This window comes from Lepus europaeus, chromosome 23 (genome assembly GCF_033115175.1).
Source record: "Lepus europaeus isolate LE1 chromosome 23, mLepTim1.pri, whole genome shotgun sequence".
Classification (NCBI taxonomy): Eukaryota; Metazoa; Chordata; class Mammalia; order Lagomorpha; family Leporidae; genus Lepus; species Lepus europaeus.
Window position 1 is genome coordinate 29,293,247 of NC_084849.1, and position 21,956 is coordinate 29,315,202.

The window sequence follows — 21,956 nt, forward strand, 5'->3', positions numbered from 1 at the left end:
CCCTCTGTGGTTACTCCTGGTGCTTCTGTCTTGTGGGCCAGGGCCTGCACCTTCTGGGAATCCACTTTGATGTTCCCTTTCCTCTGTAAACATGGGCTTCTGCCTCCCCAGTCAGCCCACAGATGTTGGAGGGGCACTGCTGAACTGGAGACAGCTGTGCTGCGTGACACAGGATCCTGGAGCTGTGAGGAGCAGGCTGAGCACCGGGGCTATGGGAGGAGGGGAAGCTGAGGAGCCAGCCAGGTGGAGGGGTATAGGGTGGTTATGGCTGTGATGGCCTGAGGCGGTGCAGGGTGCACAGACAGGCCACGGGGCCACCTGCTAGTCCTGGTCCTGATGCCTTTGAGGATCACTGGAGGTGCCTGAGTGAGGGCTGGGCAAGCTGCAGGAGTCACCTGGCACCTCCTGTGCACACGCCAGGAGCCTCGGGCCCTGCCTCCTCATCCTGGAAGAAGCCACTGGCTCCCATACTCCAGCGGTTCTGCAGGTGCGATGCTGACACCTGCCTCCTCCAGTGGGTCATCCAGAGAGGCCGCACTGTCCCTCCCAGGTGGGTAGGGCATGGTGTGAAGCGGCAGAATCCAGAAACAAAACCAGAGGAATGAGTTGGCCAAGCCAGCCAAAGTGGGGCCATCAGGGACGTGAGCTGGTCCTGCTCCTGGCAGCCATCTGGGGAGGAGCAGGCTTCGGGTCTGCTGCTCCATGCGCTGTGGTTTCAGGCAGGCCTTGCACCTTTCTCTGAGCTGCTGCCCACAGCAGCTTCTCCTGTGGCCTCACCTGCCTTGCACAGCCTCCTCCTTCCTGGCTGGGCCACGGCGAGCCACACCCAGGCCCGTTTGCCCTCTGCTGCCCCAAGGACCAGAGTAGGTTGTGCAGGATGAGGGAGCCCCCCTCCCCAACCGAAATGGCTGTGTGCTCTGGAATCCTGCCCCACTGGGGTTTCTTCACAGGAGAGATGAGCTGGGGCACTCATGAGCTTCTGAGACAGGTGGGGTCTGTAGGGGTGAGACCATGCATTTATTTATTTATTTTTTTTAAAGTGCTTTAGGGACTGGCATTGTGGTACAGGGGGTTAAGCTACTGCCTGCAGTGCCGGCATCTCATATAAGTGCTGGTTCAGTCTTGGCTGCTCCACTTTTTTTTTTTTTTTTTTTTTTACATTTTTTTAATTTATTTGAAAGAGAGAGAGGTAGAGACAGAGAAGAGGTCTTCCATCCACTGGTTCACTTCCCAAATGGCTGCAGTGGCTGGAGCTGAGCCAATCTGAAGTCAGAAGCCAGGATCTTGTTCTGGGTCTCCCACGTGGGCGCAGGGGCCCAAGGACTTGAGCCATCTACTGGCTTCCCAGGCCACAGCAGAGAGCTGGGTTGGAAGAGGAATAGCTGGGACTAGAACCAGCGCCCATATGGGATGCTGGTGCCTCAGGCCAGGGTTTTAACCCATGGCGCCACAGTGCCAGCCCTGGCTGCTCCACTTCTGATCTAACTCCCTGCTAGTGTGCTGGCCCGAGTGCTTGGGCCCCTGCTACCCACATGGGAGACCCAGCTGGAGTTGCACGATTCTGGCTTCAGTCTGGCCCAGCCCTAGCTATTGTGGCCATTTGGGAGTGAACCAGAGGATGGAAGATCTCTCTCTCTCACTCTGCCTTTCAAATGAATCAACCAATCTTACAGAAATAATAAATAGCAGTCTATTTAAAAAAAATTATTTTTTGAAAGGGAGTGACGGGGGAGAGAGAGAATAAAAAGAGAGGAGGGGGAGAGAGAGAGAGAGAGAGGATTCCAGCTGGGTCACTCCCCAAAAGTGTGCAGCAGCCAGCTGAGTCAGGCAGAACCGAGAGCTAGGAATCCATCCAAGTCTCCCAGGTGGGGGGGTGGCAGAACCCAAGTTCTTGGCCTATCAGGCACTGCCTTCCCAGGCGCATTAGCAGGAACTGGACCTGACACTTCAATATGGGATGTAGACCCTCAGTACCACAATACCCATCTCGTGTTTTTGTTTTTAGTTATCTATCAGGGCTGGCATTGTGGTGGAGCAGGTTAAGCCACCACTTATAATGGCAGCATCCCTGTTGGAGTACTGGTTTGAGTCCAGAGTTCTAGCTGCTCCACTTCCAGTCCAGCTTCCTGCTAATGCGCCTGGGAAGGCAGTGCCTGATAGGCCAAGAACTTGGGCCCTTGCTTCCCATGTGAGAGACCAAGATGGAGCTGTCTGGCTCCTGGCTTTAAGGCTGGCTCAAGACCTGGCTGTTGTGGCCGTTTGGGGAGTGAATCAGATGGAAGGTCTCTCTCTCGCTCAGTCTCGTTCTGCCTTCCAAATAAATAATTGTGGATTATTTATTTGAAAGGCAGAGAGGGGCTGGTAGACAGAGATCTCTTATCAGCTGGTTCATTCCCCAAATGCTCAGAGTTAGGGCTGGACCAGGTCAAAGCTGGGAGCCCAGGACTCAATCCAGGCCTCCCAGGTGGGTGGCAAGGATGCACACTTGAACCACCACCTGCTACCTCCAAGGGCGTTCATTAGAAGGAATTTGGACTCAGGAGCGGAGCCGGGGCTGCAACCCAGGCACTCAGACAGGGATGCCGACATTGCGAGAGACTTCTTAACTACTGTGCTGAACGCCTGGCCTGAAACCACAGGTTTCCCAATCATGGCACTTGTGTGAGAAGCCAGGCAGTGGGGTCCTTCCCTTGCCAATGGGAGCCAGGCTGGGTCTCGGAGGGGGCCTCTGGCCACTCTGGGAGGTGATGAGTTAGAGGCAGAGGCCCTGGCCCACGTGGTCAGGAGGTTGTGGGGACAGGGAGGAGGTGAGCCGGATATGGGGAGGGTGAGGGCTGCCTGGCACACAAGCACAGGTAAAGCATGCAGCAGCCGGCCAGTGGGAGGCGCCAGATGCAGGCCATGCCTGTCATGGACACCCATGGCCACCTTTCCCTTTCCCAGGCATGCATGGTAAGGATGCTGCACCTGTCCTACCTGCCATTGTCAGCTCCTTAGCTCTGGCAGGGGTGATGCCCTTGGGGACAGAGGGGAAGTGACATGTGGTGCAAAGGCCACACAGGCCTGTGGGAAATGCTCCCTCAGGCTGGAGCAGGGCCGGGCTGACCCACTGAGTCCCCAGCTTCTGCCCACTGTAGTCCCCGCCCCCACCGCTGACCTCCACCAGCAGCCTTGTGGGGCTGGAGGCCCTGCAGCAATGAGGGCAGGTCTGCTTGGTCCCTGAGTCCCAACTACAGGCAGTGTCTGCTCTCACCTGACACCCCCCACCCCCAACAGCCATCCCAGCCCTTCTCTGCCCCGATGTCTTCTTGTCCCCTCTCCAGCCCAGCCCCACCTCTGTGGGGTGCCCTCTGGAAGCAGCATCTTTCCCAATGAGCTCAACACTGCCTGCTGCCACTCCAGGTATTCCCCCACCCCTGGGCCCTGCCTCCCCCAAGGGCCTGAAGTCCCATCCTCGGGATGTTATCTCTCCAAAGTGATCAAGGAGCCACAGCCCGAGGGCCCTGGAGTGAAGTCAGCTCAAGGCAAAGACATTCACCAGGGATCTGCACTAATATAGCGATTTATTGCTTCTTTAGCCATTTGGGTTTACACCAAGTTCAAAAGGGAGGGAGAAGACTCTGACGAAAATAGCGGCTCGTGGCGGGGCTGTCTTCCTTCTCCGGCTCACGCCTTCTCTGGAGCTCAGGCTGCGAGCTCGGCTTCATTCCCTGCTGGCCCCCTGGGCTGCGGGAGGCTCACTAGGTGTGCGTCTCTGGTGGCTGTGGAGGAGGCGGCGCTTCCTCTGGGTCCCTGGCCGGCTGCTCGCTGGTGAAGCCCTGCGGCTCCGACTGCCTGGGCACCTGCGCCACGTCCTCCTCGGGTTTCGTATCTGGCCGGGCCTCGGCCCGCGACTCCTCCCGAGGCTCCAGCTGCGTGGCCGACTTCTTGTCAGAGGTGGGATCGGAGGTCCACATAGGATCAGAGCCCCGGGAGCTCTCCCCTTCCTTGTTGATGGCTACAGAGGACATCCCCCGAGCCTTGGGCTGCACCCAGCAGTGGCTGAGGATCTCATCGATGTGCAGGCGCCGGTTGACGTCGGGCTGGAGCATGCGGTAGATGAGGTCCTTGCACTCCCCGGTCAGGTGCTTGGAGCGCGGGAAGTTGACCCGGTGCTCCTTCTGGATGCGCAGCATCTTCTTGATGTTGGAGTCGTCGTAGGGCATGGAGCCGCACACCATGATATAGAGGATGACGCCCAGGCTCCAGATGTCGTAGACCTTGGGCTGGTAGGGGATGCCCTGCAGCACCTCGGGGGCTGCGTATGCCGCCGACCCGCAGAAGGTCTTACTGAGGATGATGCGCCCGCTGTCGTCCCGCAGGCAGCGCTTGGAGAAGCCGAAGTCGGACAGCTTGATGTTGAAGTCCTTGTCGAGGAGGAGGTTCTCGCACTTGAGGTCCCGGTGGACGACGTCCAGGTCGTGGCAGTACTTGATGGCCGAGGAGAGCTGGTGGAACTTCTTGCGAGCGTCGTCCTCGTGCAGGGCCCCCCGGGTTTTGATGAACTCGAGGAGGTCGCCCTGGACCCCGAGCTCCATGACGATGTAGACCTTGCCGTCCGACGTCTCGAAGATCTCGTAGGTCTTGACGATGGAGCGGTGGTTCAGCATGGCCAGAATCTCGATTTCCCGGGGTAGGAATTTCTCCAGAAAGTCCGTGGGGGCTTTCTTGCGGTCGATGATCTTGACCGCCACGTTGAACTTGAGGCGCTCGGAGTAGGCAGACTTGACTTTGGCGTAGGAGCCCTCTCCCAAATTTATCCCCATGATGTAGCCTCTCCTCTTAAGGACAGCAGCGTCATCCATGGTGCCGGGAGCTCCCAGTGCCTCTGAGGCTGCCCTCTACATCCCTGCGGGACATGGGCCAGCAGCGTCCTCATTGAAACTCTGGACCCAGAGTCCTCTGGGCTGGCCGGGCCTGCTGTCCTTGCCTCCCAAGAGGCAAGACTCCGGGATGGAACATCCAGCCGCCGTCTCCCAGGTGACTTCAGTGGATGAAGTCACAAAGGAGCAGCGCCGTGGGGGAATGAGGCTCTGGCTTTAGCTGCTGGACCTGGAACCCTGCCAAGGTCAGGCCCTGTGAGAAGGAGCAGATGGAAGATCCAGAGCGTGGACAGTGTGGCCTGGAGCCCGGCTGGGGCCTCAGGTAGGAGGCGGCTGTGGGGGTGGAGGGAAGGCTGCTGGGAAGTGCCCATGCTTCCAAACCAGGAAGTGGGGCCTGCTTGAGAAGGAGGATGGTGGGGCCTGGTAGGTGCGAACTAGGGCATCTCAGGAATCATAGGGTGGTCTTATGGGTCAGGGTCCCCCACAGGGAGTGGAATACACTTATTCCACACTTGATGTGGAATAATTGGAGGAGGATTTAATCAAGGGACACGCTTCAAAGGCGGGGCAGTCCTTAGGGAGCCCCAAGGGTAGTGCAGGTGCCCTATGGTAGTAACAGCCTCCTGGCCTGCATGGAGGGGGGACGGAATAGTCACTGGGACCTGGGAATAGTCCAGAGAGGGCTACACCGAGAGCACTGGCCCTCAGAGGAGGGAGGGAGAGAACCAGGCTGCAGCCTGCAGGGACGCCGAGCTGAGCAGGGGAGGGGAGTGGAGGGGAGGGGAGCAGAGGGGCCGAGACTCCTGGCTTAGCGGTGGCTGCAGTTTTGGAAGCCAGGACTCTGCCCATCTGCCACATGGTTCTGTGGAATCTCTCTCTCTCTCTCTCTCTCTCTCTCTCTCTCTCTCTCTCTCTGTTTTAAAGATTATTTATTTGAAAGGCAGAGAGAGAGAGCGCGAGCTTTCATCTGCTGGTTCACTCCCCAAGTGGCCACAACAGCTGAAGCTGGGCGGATCCGAAGCCAGGAGCTTCTTCCAGGTCTCCCACACAGGTGCAGGAGCTCCAGCACTTGGGCCATCTTCTACTGCTTTCCCTGGCCATAGCAGGGAGCTGGATCGGAAGTGGAGAAGCCAGGACTCGAACCGGGCATCCACGTGGGATGCCGGCACTGCAGGTGACACCTTTACCCGCTACTCCACAGCATTGGCCCCACTGTGCACTCTTCTTTCCTCACCCAACCTTTGCTGGCCTGCCTCTCTTCCAGTGGCTGTGTGGACAGATGACCGCCAGGAATTCTGCTCTTGGCTGTGAGTCCTCTCCCGGGATCCCACCCAGCCTCTGCCTTGGCTGGCTGGACTCCCAGAGTGGGTCTGGGAGGGTGGTGGTGGGGGCGGGGATCCTGCTCTGAGCACTGGCAGCTGCTCCTGGGGAAAGGGATCATTGTTTCTCCTGGCCCATATCCTGCACCTGCTCTGGGCCACACCCTTAAGGGAAGTAGGAGCCGGAAGGGCTGGCCCAGAGGGAGTGAGTGACCCTGCACTGCGTGCCTGCAAGAGTCACAGGCTGGACTCCCGGTACCCTCAGGACACTCAGCAGTGAGTGGGCGGGGCTGGCTCTTCCCTCTCTGTACCCCATCTTCATCGTCTCGCCAGGCTTGGACAGCTTCCCCTGAACAGCTTGCTTTCCCCTTCCTGCTGCGGACAACCATCTGCTGTCTCCACTTGCTGGCTGGTCAGAAGACAGGTGCGCCCGCAGGCAGCACCTGGAGCCTTGTTCCCAGAGCCTCGGTGGCCCCAGCACATTTTGTTCCACGCCGCCCATGCGGCTTCCCCTCGGCCTGCAGCAAGGGCTGGCAGGCTCCCCGAGCTGCCCTCCCCTAGGTCGCTCCCTCATCTGTTGAAACACCTGCAGTTGCATGCGTCCCTGGAGCCACACCTGCCTGCTCCTTCCACTGCTTCCCAACCCGCCTCCGAGCCCCCAAGCCCTAGTTTTCCCCCATTCTCCTTCCACAGCGGTTCGGCCTTAAAGGACCACTTTAGGGCGCACCTTTGCGCCGCTGACCAGACCTGGGACTGCAGGTGGGAAGACCCTTCAAGTCCTGGAGGGTCTCGCTTTGCCCCCTCCGCTCTCCCACTGCACCCCGCCCCCGGGCCCACTCCCTTCCCGCGTCTGACATTGGGGTTCCCGCGGCCCTTGCCCCGCTCCGGCGCCCGGGGATCCTAGGTTCTCCGGAGGCCCTGCCAATCAGGCTCCGCCCCAGGCCCCACCTCTCTGCTTAGCCAATGCGCGCCTCAGTCCTTGTATTCCCGCCCACCGCCCCTCTCAGTGCCCGCCCTCTGCCGTCCCGACTCCAGGCCTCGCCCCTTTCGGGCCTTGCCGCGGAGGCTCCGCCCCCGCCCCGCCGATGGTCCATACGTAGCCGGGAGCGCACGAGCCCCGCCTCCCGGCTCGGCGCTCATTGGCCCGCGCCGGCGTCGCGGGCGGGAAGGCGGGGCGGTGCGGGGCCGAGCAGGACGGCCGCCATCTTGCGCGGCGCCGGAGTCGGAGCCCGAGGCTGCGGCCGAGAGTGCGCGCGAGGCCGCAATCGCCCTGCCCCCCGCCGGAACCCTCTGCCCATCGCTTCTCCACGCCCGGCCCCGACCCGGCCCTCGGCCCCCCGGCCCCCAGCCCGGCCCGGTCCGGCCTCCCCGCGGGGTCACGCGGCTGCCCCGGGGACGATGAACGGAGGATAAATGGTGCCCAAGGCAGACAGCGGCGCCTTCCTGCTGCTCTTCCTGCTCGTGCTCACCGTCACCGAGCCGCTGCGGCCAGGTGTGCGGCGGGGGGGGGGTGCGGGGGCGCGGCAGGGGGCGGGGCGGGGGCGGGGCCGGGCTGGGGGCGACCTCGGAGCGGAGCGCCCGCGCCCGGGAGAGCTGAGGTCCCGGCCCCGGCGGACGCCGCGCCTCGGGGTCGGGGCTGAGCGGCTCGCCGAGGACGCGGGTTTTCGCGGGCACCCGGCGGGCCGAGGCCTGAGGCCGGCCCCCTCGGCGCGGGACAGCGCGGCCCATCGCGCTGGAGGAGCCCTCAGCTCAGCCTGCCGGGCATCGCGCCTGGGGGGCTCCCTGAGTGTGTGACGGGCGAGTAAATGCTTTTTGGGGACTTAGAGCCTGCGTGTTTGTAAGCCCTGGCGTTGGTGGGGAATGAGAATCATGGCCCTTTTCCTACCCGTTTCGGGTGCCCCTGCACCACACCAAGAAAACCCAGCTCTCCGGCTCCAGGTCTGAGTGGTCCGGCAAGCCTGCTTGTACTTTTTAAGGGTGCGCTGGCTTCTATTGCATAGGAAACCAGAAGAAAAAAAAAGGAACTTTAGGGTCAGAGAAGCTGTTTTATAACACGTATGTGCACGTCAGTACAGCCATCTTTACACCAATACAGGGAGGAAGTATGATCCTTATTTATTTATTTTTTAAGTGGAGGGAGGGTTCCACACAGACAGAAGTGCCCAGGACCATCCTGGAGCCCTGTGAGCCTGGGCATGGGAGCGTGTGGGTGTGTGGACCCCTGCCAGGCCCTTTCCAGGCTCCCACCCGACTCTGCACCTCTTGGCTCCATGCTTTTGTTACCTGCATGGAATGGCCAGGTCCTCCCCAGGGCCTACCTGGTGGCTAGGGCCCTGGGCCCATGCCCAATTTGGAAAGACTTGGTGAGCTTTTCTGGGCTCCCGCGTGGAGCTGCTCGCTCTCTCCCTCGCGCTCGCTCTCTCTCTCTCTCTCTCTCTCCCTCTCTCTCCCTCTCCCTCCCTCTCCCTCTCCCTCTTCCTCTCCCTCTCTCCCTCTCCCCCCTTCTGGCTGCTCCCTGGGCAGCCGACGCGCTTTGTAAGGAGGAGAATTCAGGAAACTGGCCACCTGGGAGGTGGGTACCATGAAGGCTCTTGCTGGTCAGAAGCCGATTCAGTTCTTTAGGAAACGTGCCTATGCCCGCAGGGGAGTGTGGACGCTGCTGTCCTGTGCTGGCTCCTGGGCTCAGGTGGATCAGCAGCCATGGCGTGCCTTCCTCTGCACCTCTGGTTCCAGGTCTGGCGTCTTCCGCGCGGGTGGTTGCAGCTCCTTTTGCCTTGTCAGTGGGTTCACAGCTGGCCGAGAGCAGTTCTGTGAGTGCTTGTGCCTGCCCGTTGTGCTAGTGGAGGTTCACATGAAGGGGACAGACCTCCCTGGGAGAGCCTGAAGCAGAGGCCAGGTGTGAGTGAGTCGTCAGTCTGTGTGCTGGGCACCCCAGAGCAGAGGCAGGCACCGGAGGTTGCCATCACTGGTACCCGTGATGCAGTGCCAGGGTGTCATGGGAGACCTGTGAAGTCTGAGTGGGATGTGGGCTGGGGGTGGCTCTGATGGACGGAGCAAAGTAATCTTAATTCCATGGCCTCCCACCTCAGGGCTGTTGGTGTCTTCAGTTGCAGAACTCTGGAGCCAGCAGGGGCGCAGGGGATGGGGCGCCCCTGGCAGTGCAGGCAGGGCCCCTGTGGGCCAGGGCACCTCTGGTCTCAGTCTGCATTCTCTCTTTCTGGGTCCTGTCTTAGGAGCAGGATGCTTGGCTGTGAACCTGTGGGAGGTCCTCTGTGTCCTGTCTGATGGGGCCGGGTGACCGTGGGCTGCACGCGGGGCGAGGCCTTTCCAAACGTGGGGTGGCTTCCCTCAGAGGTTCTTTGCACGCACGTTTAGTTTGATGTTGGTGGATGGAGGCTACATTACGTGTCGGTGCCTGTGCCTGCCGTTCTCCACCCTTGGCTGGAATGATGGGCACATTGTCTCGTTGACCGTCTCGTTGACCCTCTCGCTACCTGTGCAGGGAGTGCAGCATCAATTGCTGGTTCTACAGTGAGGATTTTCTGCTTGGAAAGGTTTCAGCTGTGTCCAGGGCAACCCCGCCGTGTGTGGCCGAGGGAACGTCACCACAGTCCAAGGTCTCTGGGTCACTTCTTGCCTTTGCTGGCCGTGCTCAGCTGGGCCTCCTGGTGCAGTAGCACATCTTGCCCGCATTTCCCCCAGAGCTAGCTGGGAGGGGCACGTGACTCCATGAAGGCCACACAGGCTTGGGGAGCCACAGAGCAGGGCTTAAGGCCAGGCGGCTGGCTGCAGCCGAGGGCCGGCTCCCTTTCACCATTAGGGACCAGGAGGTGGCAGCCTGCTGGCTGTGCTGAGCTGATAGATCCTCGGGGAGCTGGGAAGGGGTCCTAGCATCTTGCCTCTGGAGTCCAGAGTTTTGTTTTTCATTTCCATGGGGAGCAGCACAGGGGTGGCAAATAGGAAGCGCGCAGGTCTTTTCATCCGAGCAGAAGCCCCTGAAGCTCAGAAGAGCTGGAGGCCTCCTGTGTGTGGGGTGCCTCCCTCCATGGGTGCTGCTGGCACACTGGGCTCCTGGGTTCACACTTTCCTCCTTTCCAACTTCCGTGGAAAAGGAACCTTTCGTTGGTAAGTCTTTTGCAACTTAAAGCAAAGTTGCAAGGGTAAAGTTGACACAAAGAACACTTGTGTAGCCTTTGCTCAGACTTACCTGTGGTTAGCGTTTTACCCTGTTTGCCTTACCCCACCCTAGCTGTGCGTGTGTGTGTGTGTGCGCGCGCGCATATGCGTATCACTGTGTACTCACATGCAGCGTTTGCCTCTGAATCATTGGTGAGGAGAGAGTGTACAGTATGGCGCTTTACCCTGCAAACATGGGCCCTCACAGAGAGCACGAGGTGGCTGTTCAACCCCACCCCTTTTCCTGCATGATAGCCGCTGCGTGCCCAGCATGGCGTCGCTGTGGGAAGGGCCGGAGGGCACGGGCGGCCCTGTGGTTGAAGCTTGGGCGGGCCCCGCTGGAGGCAAGGTGCCGGCTCTCCTTGTCAGAGTTATTATCATAGTTGGTGGTTCTGTCTTACGAAGGAAGCCTGTGTGGCGCTTGGACGTGTATGCTGTCATGAGGCTGTGCGTTTCCTGTCCCTTCCCAGTCTGCTTCCCTAATCTAGGTCACTGGCACTTTCCCTACCCCTGCCTCCCCTGGGTACTTCCAACAGCACCAAATGATTATGTCCTCTTAGTGGTGGGGGGATGTGGCCGTGTGTGCCCTCTCAGCAGTGGTGGGGGATGTGGCCGTGTGTGTGCCCTCTCAGCAGTGGTGGGGGATGTGGCCGTGTGTGCCCTCTCAGCAGTGGGGACAGGGGATGTGGCCGTGTGTGTGCCCTCTCAGCAGTGGTGGGGGATGTGGCCGTGTGTGTGCCCTCTCAGCAGTGGTGGGGGATGTGGCCGTGTGTGTGCCCTCTCAGCAGTGGTGGGGGATGTGGCCGTGTGTGTGCCCTCTCAGCAGTGGTGGGGGATGTGGCCGTGTGTGTGCCCTCTCAGCAGTGGTGGGGGATGTGGCCGTGTGTGTGTCCTCTCAGCAGTGGTGGGGGATGTGGTCGTGTGTGTGTCCTCTCAGCAGTGGTGGGGGATGTGGCCGTGTGTGTGTCCTCTCAGCAGTGGGGACAGGGGATGTGGCCGTGTGTGTGCCCTCTCAGCAGTGGGGACAGGGGATGTGGCCGTGTGTGCCCTCTCAGCAGTGGTGGGGGATGTGGCCGTGTGTGTGCCCTCTCAGCAGTGGTGGGGGATGTGGCCGTGTGTGTGTCCTCTCAGCAGTGGTGGGGGATGTGGCCGTGTGTGTGCCCTCTCAGCAGTGGTGGGGGATGTGGCCGTGTGTGTGTCCTCTCAGCAGTGGTGGGGGATGTGGCCGTGTGTGTGCCCTGTCAGCAGTGGGGACAGGGGATGTGGCCGTGTGTGTGCCCTCTCAGCAGTGGTGGGGGATGTGGCCGTGTGTGTGCCCTCTCAGCAGTGGGGACAGGGGATGTGGCCGTGTGTGTGCCCTATCAGCAGTGGAGACAGGGGATGTGGCCGTGTGTGTGCCCTCTCAGCAGTGGTGGGGGATGTGGCCGTGTGTGTGTCCTCTCAGCAGTGGTGGGGGGATGTGGCCGTGTGTGTGCCCTCTCAGCAGTGGTGGGGGATGTGGCCGTGTGTGTGCCCTCTCAGCAGTGGTGGGGGATGTGGCCGTGTGTGTGCCCTCTCAGCAGTGGTGAGGGATGTGGCCGTGTGTGTGCCCTCTCAGCAGTGGGGACAGGGGATGTGGCCGTGTGTGTGCCCTCTCAGCAGTGGTGGGGGGATGTGGCCGTGTGTGTGCCCTCTCAGCAGTGGTGGGGGATGTGGCCGTGTGTGCCCTCTCAGCAGTGGGGACAGGGGATGTGGCCGTGTGTGTGCCCTCTCAGCAGTGGGGACAGGGGATGTGGCCGTGTGTGTGTCCTCTCAGCAGTGGTGAGGGATGTGGCCGTGTGTGTGTCCTCTCAGCAGTGGGGACAGGGGATGTGGCCGTGTGTGTGCCCTGTCAGCAGTGGTGGGGGATGTGGCCGTGTGTGTGCCCTCTCAGCAGTGGTGGGGGATGTGGCCGTGTGTGTGCCCTCTCAGCAGTGGGGACAGGGGATGTGGCCGTGTGTGTGCCCTGTCAGCAGTGGTGGGGGATGTGGCCGTGTGTGTGCCCTCTCAGCAGTGGTGGGGGATGTGGCCGTGTGTGTGCCCTGTCAGCAGTGGGGACAGGGGATGTGGCCGTGTGTGTGCCCTCTCAGCAGTGGTGGGGGATGTGGCCGTGTGTGTGCCCTCTCAGCAGTGGGGACAGGGGATGTGGCCGTGTGTGTGCCCTCTCAGCAGTGGTGGGGGATGTGGCCGTGTGTGTGCCCTCTCAGCGGTGGTGGGGGATGTGGCCGTGTGTGTGCCCTCTCAGCAGTGGTGGGGGATGTGGCCGTGTGTGTGCCCTGTCAGCAGTGGGGACAGGGGATGTGGCCGTGTGTGTGTCCTCTCAGCAGTGGGGACAGGGGATGTGGCCGTGTGTGTGCCCTCTCAGCAGTGGTGGGGGATGTGGCCGTGTGTGTGCCCTCTCAGCAGTGGGGACAGGGGATGTGGCCGTGTGTGTGCCCTCTCAGCAGTGGTGGGGGATGTGGCCGTGTGTGTGCCCTCTCAGCAGTGGGGACAGGGGATGTGGCCGTGTGTGTGTCCTCTCAGCAGTGGTGGGGGATGTGGCCGTGTGTGCCCTCTCAGCAGTGGGGACAGGGGATGTGGCCGTGTGTGTGCCCTCTCAGCAGTGGGGACAGGGGATGTGGCCGTGTGTGTGCCCTCTCAGCAGTGGTGGGGGATGTGGCCGTGTGTGTGCCCTCTCAGCAGTGGTGGGGGATGTGGCCGTGTGTGTGCCCTCTCAGCAGTGGTGGGGGATGTGGCCGTGTGTGTGCCCTCTCAGCAGTGGTGGGGGATGTGGCCGTGTGTGTGCCCTCTCAGCAGTGGTGGGGGATGTGGCCGTGTGTGTGCCCTCTCAGCAGTGGTGGGGGATGTGGCCGTGTGTGTGCCCTCTCAGCAGTGGTGGGGGATGTGGCCGTGTGTGTGTCCTCTCAGCAGTGGTGGGGGATGTGGCCGTGTGTGTGTCCTCTCAGCAGTGGTGGGGGATGTGGCCGTGTGTGTGCCCTCTCAGCAGTGGTGGGGGATGTGGCCGTGTGTGTGCCCTCTCAGCAGTGGTGGGGGATGTGGCCGTGTGTGCCCTCTCAGCAGTGGGGACAGGGGATGTGGCCGTGTGTGTGCCCTCTCAGCAGTGGTGGGGGATGTGGCCGTGTGTGTGCCCTCTCAGCAGTGGTGGGGGATGTGGCCGTGTGTGTGCCCTCTCAGCAGTGGTGGGGGATGTGGCCGTGTGTGTGCCCTCTCAGCAGTGGTGGGGGATGTGGCCGTGTGTGTGCCCTCTCAGCAGTGGTGGGGGATGTGGCCGTGTGTGTGTCCTCTCAGCAGTGGTGGGGGATGTGGCCGTGTGTGTGTCCTCTCAGCAGTGGTGGGGGATGTGGCCGTGTGTGTGCCCTCTCAGCAGTGGTGGGGGATGTTGCCGTGTGTGTGCCCTCTCAGCAGTGGGGACAGGGGATGTGGCCGTGTGTGTGCCCTCTCAGCAGTGGTGGGGGATGTGGCCGTGTGTGTGCCCTCTCAGCAGTGGTGGGGGATGTGGCCGTGTGTGTGCCCTCTCAGCAGTGGTGGGGGATGTGGCCGTGTGTGTGCCCTCTCAGCAGTGGTGGGGGATGTGGCCGTGTGTGTGTCCTCTCAGCAGTGGTGGGGGATGTGGCCGTGTGTGTGTCCTCTCAGCAGTGGTGGGGGATGTGGCCGTGTGTGTGTCCTCTCAGCAGTGGTGGGGGATGTGGCCGTGTGTGCCCTCTCAGCAGTGGTGGGGGATGTGGCCGTGTGTGTGCCCTCTCAGCAGTGGGGACAGGGGATGTGGCCGTGTGTGTGCCCTCTCAGCAGTGGGGACAGGGGATGTGGCCGTGTGTGTGCCCTCTCAGCAGTGGTGGGGGATGTGGCCGTGTGTGTGTCCTCTCAGCAGTGGTGGGGGATGTGGCCGTGTGTGTGCCCTCTCAGCAGTGGTGGGGGATGTGGCCGTGTGTGTGTCCTCTCAGCAGTGGTGGGGGATGTGGCCGTGTGTGTGCCCTCTCAGCAGTGGTGGGGGATGTGGCCTTGTGTGTGCCCTCTCAGCAGTGGGGACAGGGGATGTGGCCGTGTGTGTGCCCTCTCAGCAGTGGTGGGGGATGTGGCCGTGTGTGTGTCCTCTCAGCAGTGGTGGGGGATGTGGCCGTGTGTGTGCCCTGTCAGCAGTGGGGACAGGGGATGTGGCCGTGTGTGTGCCCTCTCAGCAGTGGTGGGGGGATGTGGCCGTGTGTGTGCCCTCTCAGCAGTGGGGACAGGGGATGTGGCCGTGTGTGTGCCCTCTCAGCAGTGGTGGGGGATGTGGCCGTGTGTGTGTCCTCTCAGCAGTGGTGGGGGATGTGGCCGTGTGTGTGCCCTCTCAGCAGTGGGGACAGGGGATGTGGCCGTGTGTGTGCCCTCTCAGCAGTGGTGGGGGATGTGGCCGTGTGTGTGCCCTCTCAGCAGTGGGGACAGGGGATGTGGCCGTGTGTGTGCCCTCTCAGCAGTGGTGGGGGATGTGGCCGTGTGTGTGCCCTGTCAGCAGTGGGGACAGGGGATGTGGCCGTGTGTGTGCCCTCTCAGCAGTGGTGGGGGATGTGGCCGTGTGTGTGCCCTCTCAGCAGTGGGGACAGGGGATGTGGCCGTGTGTGTGCCCTCTCAGCAGTGGTGGTGGGATGTGGCCGTGTGTGCCCTCTCAGCAGTGGTGGGGGATTTGGCCGTGTGTGTGCCCTCTCAGCAGTGGTGGGGGATGTGGCCGTGTGTGTGCCCTGTCAGCAGTGGGGACAGGGGATGTGGCCGTGTGTGTGTCCTCTCAGCAGTGGGGACAGGGGATGTGGCCGTGTGTGTGCCCTCTCAGCAGTGGGGACAGGGGATGTGGCCGTGTGTGTGCCCTCTCAGCAGTGGTGGGGGATGTGGCCGTGTGTGTGTCCTCTCAGCAGTGGTGGGGGATGTGGCCGTGTGTGTGCCCTCTCAGCAGTGGGGACAGGGGATGTGGCCGTGTGTGTCCTCTCAGCAGTGGTGGGACATGACGTGCTGTATGTGCCCTCCTAGGATCTTACTGTGTTATGACATCGTAGTTAACCTTACCTCGGGGGACCTGGGTCTTTGCCTTTCTTGATCTTTGACGCTGAGAAGTAGTTAGTGTTTTCTTGACACAGGGACGCGTGTCTGGCCTCTGATGTGCTGCTGTATTGTTCTCTGCATTCCGCCCGCTCTTAGGCTTGAGTGCCGAGGGCTTGTGACTGTCCCTTTTGGGATTCCAGTGCAGTCCTGTAATCCCCGGAGCCCAATTTTGGGCCGACAGTTCCGTGCGGGCTTGGGGTGGGATTCTTGTGTGGTAGCTGCATATTTTTTTGGGGCGTGATTTACCAGTTGTCTTGGATTTCAGTGAAAGCGAGCCACATCTCATCCTGCTGTTCCTTGCTGGGCTGTGTGTCCTGTGAGGGTGGGTGTACGTGGTGGGGCTTGGGTATGCAGGTGAATGGCCCGGGGCCTGAGGCGGGAGAGCAATAGGCCATGGACTGAGATGACCTGCAGCTTCTAAACATTGACCTGAAAGCCCGAGCCCTGTTTTGCCTCAGTGGGCAGCCTGCTAGAGGGGCGGCTGAGGTTAGATCAAGGCTACTTGTTCAGGTCTGTGGCAAGCAGGTGCGTGCAGCGGTTTAAGAACCTGGACTCTGAGGGTGGGCATCTGGGACAGCAGTTAGGGCACTGCTGGGGATGCCCTCCCCCCATGCTGCCGTGCCTGGGTTTGAGTGCTGGCTTAGCTCTCTCCGTTCCAGCTTCCTGCTGCTGTGCACCCTGGGAGGCAGCAGGTGATGGCTGAGGTGCTTGGGTCCCTGCCACCCACGTGGGAGACCTGGATTGAATTCCAAGCTCCTGGCTTCAGCCTGGCTCAGCCCTGGCTGTTGCTGGCATTTGGGGAGCGAACTAGTGGATGGAAGATCTCTGTCTGCCTTTCAAATAAATGAGCATTTAAAAGAGAGACTGGACCCCAGAGCCACACTGCCTGCAGTCAGGTTGGCCCTGTGTCATAGTCTGTGACTTCTCTCTGCCTCGACCCCACTTCCTGGAGGCGGTGTGAGGACTGAAGTGGGTAAGAGGGAGTTCTGCAAAGCATCTGCCATCAAGCCGATGCTTCGTGAAGGCTGTTCGCGTTGTCCACGCGTGAGAGTGCATGTGGACGGGAAGGGGCTGTTTGCAGAGAGGAGGCTCCCTCTGGGGAGGCAGCGGCGCGTGGTGGCTGTGAGTCCCGTCTGCCACCTGGTGAATGGCAGAGGAGGCTTAGCTGTCCCCGCCGTGTCAGAGCGAGCGTTTGTGGTTTGCCAAGAGCTCCCAGGGCAGCCACCACACTTCCTACAGGGCTAGGATTGTTCATTCTGACACAGTTGTCCATGTTCATACCGAGTCCCCTGGGCCTAGCGAGGCACAGAGCGGGCACTCAGAAATCCAGTGTTGAACAAATGCACAAATGGCTATTTATGTTTTGATGCAAAGAGCAGCAGCTTCCGTAGCCAGCGGGCTCGCAGCTGCCCCTGGTGGGCGCAGTGAGGAGGGTGAGGGTCTCTTGTGGCTGATGGGCGGGGGATCTGGCTGTGCAGCCAGCTGGCTTGGGCCTCACACTGGGGAGGAGGGTGGGGAGCTTCCACAGATGTGAGCTGGGCTGCTCACCAGCCTGGATCTTCACTGAAATTCACCAGCTGCTGGGCCTGGGGTGAAGGGGCCTCCCCTCTGCTGGGTTAGCCTGATGCTTGGGCTGGGAGACTGTACTGCCCCTGCCTGAGACTGAAGCCAGCCCTGCCCTGGGCAGGAGGTGACTGGGAGTGAGGGCTGCCTGCGCTGGGTCTTGCCTTCCCTCCTCCTCCTGCCTGGCCATCACCTGAAGTCCCTGCACCTGCCTCTTCAGGCCCCTCCCTCTCGGCTGCCTTCCCTCTGATCTCTGGCAGACTGCCATTAGTTTGGGCAGCTTGTCATCAGCCTCTCTTCAGCTGTTGGCTGCTACCTGTTGGACAGGGCACGGATGGTGGTGGGACCTCTGTGGGTGTCCTGGACCAAGCGAACCTCCCAGGAGACCACACTGCCCCCTGCCTTGGGAGTCTCATTTTCTGGGGCTTCTTCCTTAGGAGTTCAATACTGTGGAGAGGATGGTGTGAGGCTGGCAGGGGCACTCCTTGAGGGGCAAGAACTCTCTGTGTGTGCACCTGCACATGTGCAAGTACACACATTTTTGCAGAACTGTTTGAAGCTAAGTTGCAAAAACGATTCTGACTCCTTCAGTTTATACTTCCCAAGACTAAGTGTTCTTTCTCCTGTAAGTGGAGTACAGTTACCAAATTTAGGAAGTTTACCTGGATATAATGTTGTCAGCCAGATCCTTGTTTACCAGTTGTCCCATTGACAACGCAGTTTTCCCAATCCAGGCTCCCATCTGTGCTCATGTATTGTTTCACACTTTGTGTTCGTATTGGTATTCTACAAAATGAAGCTGTCTCTTCCTTGTTTTTGTTTCTTAGAATCATTAGGGACTCCAGGCTGCTGAATTTTACTCAGTGTGTCATAACCAGTTCCTGTCACTGTCGACTTTGATGCTTCTATTAAATTGATCAGGCAAGCAGAAGTCCCCTCAGTCTGGCTTCTGTTGCCTCCCCACCTGCTCCCATCCGCTTCTCTTCCTTATTGCAGGGCTCATCTGGTGCCTTTTCTGCCCCAGGCTGGAATGGCTTAGTTTTGTTTGCGTGGAGGGCTGGTTCCTTTTCAAGGGAATAGTATGTATGTATGTATTTGTCATTTTTTTAAAGAAGGTTTATTTATGTATTTTAAAAAGTTAGATACAAGGAGAAACACAGAGAGACAAGGAATGTTCCATCTATTGGTTCATTCCCCAATGGCCACAGCAGCCAGGGCTGAGCGAGACTGAAGCCAGGAGCTTTATCTGGGTCTCCCATGTGGGTGGCAGGGGCCCAGGAACTTAGGCCATCTTCCACTGTTTCAAGGCACATTAGCAGGGGCTCGATTGGAAGTGGAGCAGCCAGGACTCTGGTGCCCGTATGGGATTCTGGCACTGTAGATAGTGGCTTAACCTCCTGTGCCACCATGTTGGCCCCAAACGAGATGGCATTTAGAAACTAAGGTTGGGGCTGGCACTGTGGTGTAGCGGGTAAAGCCGCCACCTACAGCGCCAGCATTCCATATGGGTGTTGGTTCGAGTCCTGACTGTTCCACTTCCCATCCAGCTCCCTGCTGTGCTGGGAAAGCAGTGCAAGTTGGCCCAAGTCATTGGACCCCTACACCCATGTGGGAGACCCAGAAGAAGCTCCTGACTCCAGATCGGCACAACTCCAGCCATTGAGGCCAACTGGGGAGTGAACCAACGGATGGAAGACCTCTCTCTCTGCCTCTCTTTCTCTCTCTGTGTAACTCTGACTTCCAAATAAATAAATAAATCTAAAAAAAAAGAAACTAAGGTCATGGTGGTCATGGTGGTAGGTGTGTATTAGTTGTTGCTAAGATGTGGCTGCATCTAGATCCTTTCTGTCCAGCTAGAAGATAGGGGTGTGTGTGTGTGTGCGCGCGCGCACGTGCGTGTGTCGGCACGCAGTGTGTGCATCCCTGTCTTTGTGCTTGTGTCCTGAGTGGTGATTTAGCCTACTATGCCACAATGCCTGTCCCAATAATTGAATTTTTTAAAAAAAATTATTATTTATTTGAAAGAATGACAGAGAGGGAGAGATAGATCTTCTGTATGCTGTTTCACTCCCAAATGAATGCAGCAGCCAGGTTTGGGCCAGGCCAAAGCTGAGAGCCAGGAACTCCATCTGGGACTCCCACATAGAGAGCAAGGGCCCAAATGCGTGGGCCATCACTTGCTACCTTCGCAGGCACATTAACAGGGAGCAGAAGTGAAGCAGTCTGGACTCAAGCTGGTGTTCCAGTGGAGGATACCGATGTGACAGGCAGCAAGCAGCAGCTAACCTGTGCCACCAGGCCGGTCCCAGTTGAATATTTCAGGAAATGACTTGTTTTTTTTTTTTTTTTTTATTTATTTCCCACAGTTGTGAGATGTGTTTTTTTTCATGGATTTTTGGCAAGTCACTTTTAGTGGGTTTTAGTTTCTTCCTGGAGATACAAAGAAATGGAGGGCTTAGCTGGCCAAGGGTCCTTTGAATTTGGGTTCTGCCATTTCTGCGTGCTTGTTGGCTTGTCTACTGAGCTCTCAGCTCCGCTGTCTGTCACATGTGTGTTTCCTGTCCTGGGGCACAGGCTGGTGCTCTGTCTTCTGGGGGCCTGATGCCAACAGAAGAGGAAAGACAGCTGTGCTGAGGAGCCAAGTGGAGAGCGGCCACCTGGTGCCACAGTCCCCGCCTGACGTGGGCCCCTCTCCACTGGGCCGAGGCACGCGCTGTAGGGTTCATGATTTCTGCTCCACCAGGAGCGTGTATGGACTCTGATGGCTTTTGCAATTCTTCGGACCTGGGTGACCGCATTCAGGTCGGCTGGTGGCCTTCCCGTGTGCGCTCACCAGACAGATTGTGATCAGAGGAATGCCGAGGTTTCCAGAAGCCTGGGTAATTATTAGTGCCGCCTGCTTTTGTGTGGAGCCTGTGGATTTTGAACCGTGTGGGTGTATCACCTCTTAAGGTACATTTGTGCAAGTAAGAGCTCAAAGAGGGGTATTTTAAAAGAAAACCCATTTCCTACAACTAAATGTAAAATAGACAGTAGCTTACAGAACACAGAAAGTTTCTTAGTCTGGGCGCTATAAGGAGTACTGATCGGGATACGTCTGTAGACGTATGAAGGACGATCTGTCGGGATTGGTCATGCAGTTACAGCAGCTGGGAAGTTGTTCAACAGGTCCCTTGCAGGCCGGGGACCCTGGGATGCCAGTAGAGTGACTCAGCTCTGGCGTAGGTCCTGGAGTCCAAAGGCCAGCCAGCCCGGAGTTCTGCCATGCAAAGTAGGTGTGTTGAGCAAAAAGAGCATGTCGCAGCCTCCAGAGAGAGAGAGATTTATTCTCTCTAGATCCCTAGTAGACTGTTGGTCCCATCACAATACGGGCACATCTTCCTGCCTAGGCCACCCAGACTCCCATTAGCCTGATTTCGAAACACCCTTAGAGACATGCCTAGAATAATGCTTTATCCAGGCAACTTGGCACTTTAGATGGACCATCACAGAAGCTAGCCCTAGAAATGATGAGAACGTCCTCAGAGAAAAGTTCTAAAATCCCCGCGGAATGGGGACTGCCTGTGTCCACCGGGTCATCGCAGCGTGATGTGGTGCTTGTCCACAGTGGCGCCTCCACTGGCCTGCTTTGCAGATGAAGAGACAGCACAGGCCGGGCCAGCGGCTCGCTCAGGGCCACGAAGCCTGGCCTGTGCGTGGTGGCGCGCCCAGCTTCACCAGGTCCTCCTTCCTCATCCTCGGCCCCTCCTCTCGCTCTTGCTGCCTTCTCAGCTTGAACCTCCCCACCCTGCTTTTCTTGTTTTCTTCCCATAGCCTCAGCTACCAGGACTGCAGCCCTGAATTCCCCAGGCTCCCCTGCCCGCTGAGCTGCGGGCATCCCTGCCCGGCCTGCCTTGGTTCTTGTCTGCCATGTCCTTGTCCCTCACCTGCACCCCACCCTCGCCTGTCTGAGGATTGCAGGCTCTGCTGGTGAGCGCTCTGTGCTCAGTGGCTTAGGGAGTGACCTGAGTGAGTGCAGTTGTGATGCTGCTTTCCTTAGGTGTGGCTTTTGGTGTGTTGAGTGTCCAGGTTTCAAGTAAGCACATGTGGAATGTGGCTTTCAGGCTGCATACGTGTGTGAGCGCTTGGACATTCCTGGTGGAGCCCATGACGATAACACGTGTGCTTTCCTGAGTGTGCGGCTCCCTGTGGTGATCCCGGTGCCCACTGAGCTAGCCCCAGGGAGGAGCACTGGGGCCCGGCCTGCCTGCCTGCGGCTGGCTGTGGGTCAGTCTCCTTAGCAGCTTCAGATTCCCAGTCCTGTTTTCCTGCAGGGCTCACTGTGTTCAGTTGTAAGATGGCCTTTGGGACTGTGAAGCCCCTCTGTGTTTCAGGTGTTTGTTTCTCCCTCCCTCCCTCCCTCCTTCCTTCCTTTTTAAAGATTTATTTATTTATTTGAAAGGCAGAGAGTTACAGAGAGGCGGGGGGGGGGGGCAGAGAGAGGGAGGGGTCTTCCTTCTGCTGGTTCACTCCCCAAATGGCCACAATGGCTGAAGCTGGGCCAATCTGAAGCCAGGAGCCTGGAGCCTCCTCTGGGTCTCCCTTGTGGGTGTAGGAGCCCAGGGACCTGGGCCATTTTCTACTGCTTTCCCAGGCGTGTTAGCAGGGAGCTGGATAGGAAGGGGAGCAGCTGGTACTAGAACCAGTCCCTATGGGATGTGGCACTGCAGGTGGCGGCTTTACCTACTACACCACAGCGCTGGCCCCAGTATTTTTGTGATTGGCTTATCTCACTGAGCATGGTGTCTTTAGGGTTCACACAGACTGGAAGATCCGTCAGAGCTGCTTTTCTTTTTAAAGATATTCCACTCTGTACAGAGCACGCCATCTTTATTCCCACATCCATGGCCGCCTGGGTTGCTTCCATCTCCTGGCTGTTGTGAAAAATGCTTAGCGATATGTGCAGGTA

The 21,956-nt window shown here is 59.3% G+C and overlaps 2 protein-coding genes across 4 annotated transcripts in view; one reads left to right on the forward strand and one right to left on the reverse strand.

Moving 5' to 3' along the window:
* Positions 1–3,590: 3,590 nt before the first annotated feature.
* TSSK1B (testis specific serine kinase 1B) lies at positions 3,591–4,872 on the reverse strand. Its single transcript, XM_062182091.1, has one exon. It carries the CDS (start codon positions 4,842–4,844, stop codon positions 3,741–3,743), a length of 1,104 nt encoding a protein of 367 aa, XP_062038075.1. The 5' UTR covers positions 4,845–4,872; the 3' UTR covers positions 3,591–3,740.
* Positions 4,873–7,385: 2,513 nt separating this feature from the next.
* Positions 7,386–21,956, forward strand: part of DGCR2 (DiGeorge syndrome critical region gene 2) — an 81,399-nt gene continuing 66,828 nt past the window's right edge. For all 3 annotated transcript variants that reach the window (XM_062182265.1, XM_062182266.1, XM_062182267.1), the window contains exon 1: positions 7,386–7,673. In XM_062182265.1, the coding sequence (XP_062038249.1) occupies positions 7,595–7,673 (79 nt within the window). In that variant the 5' untranslated portion in view covers positions 7,386–7,594. The remainder of the gene's footprint in view (positions 7,674–21,956) is intronic.

Coding starts and splice junctions, on each gene's coding strand:
- TSSK1B (XM_062182091.1), bottom strand. CDS start 4,844: ATGGATGACGCTGCTGTCCTTAAGAGGAGAGGCTACATCATGGGGATA.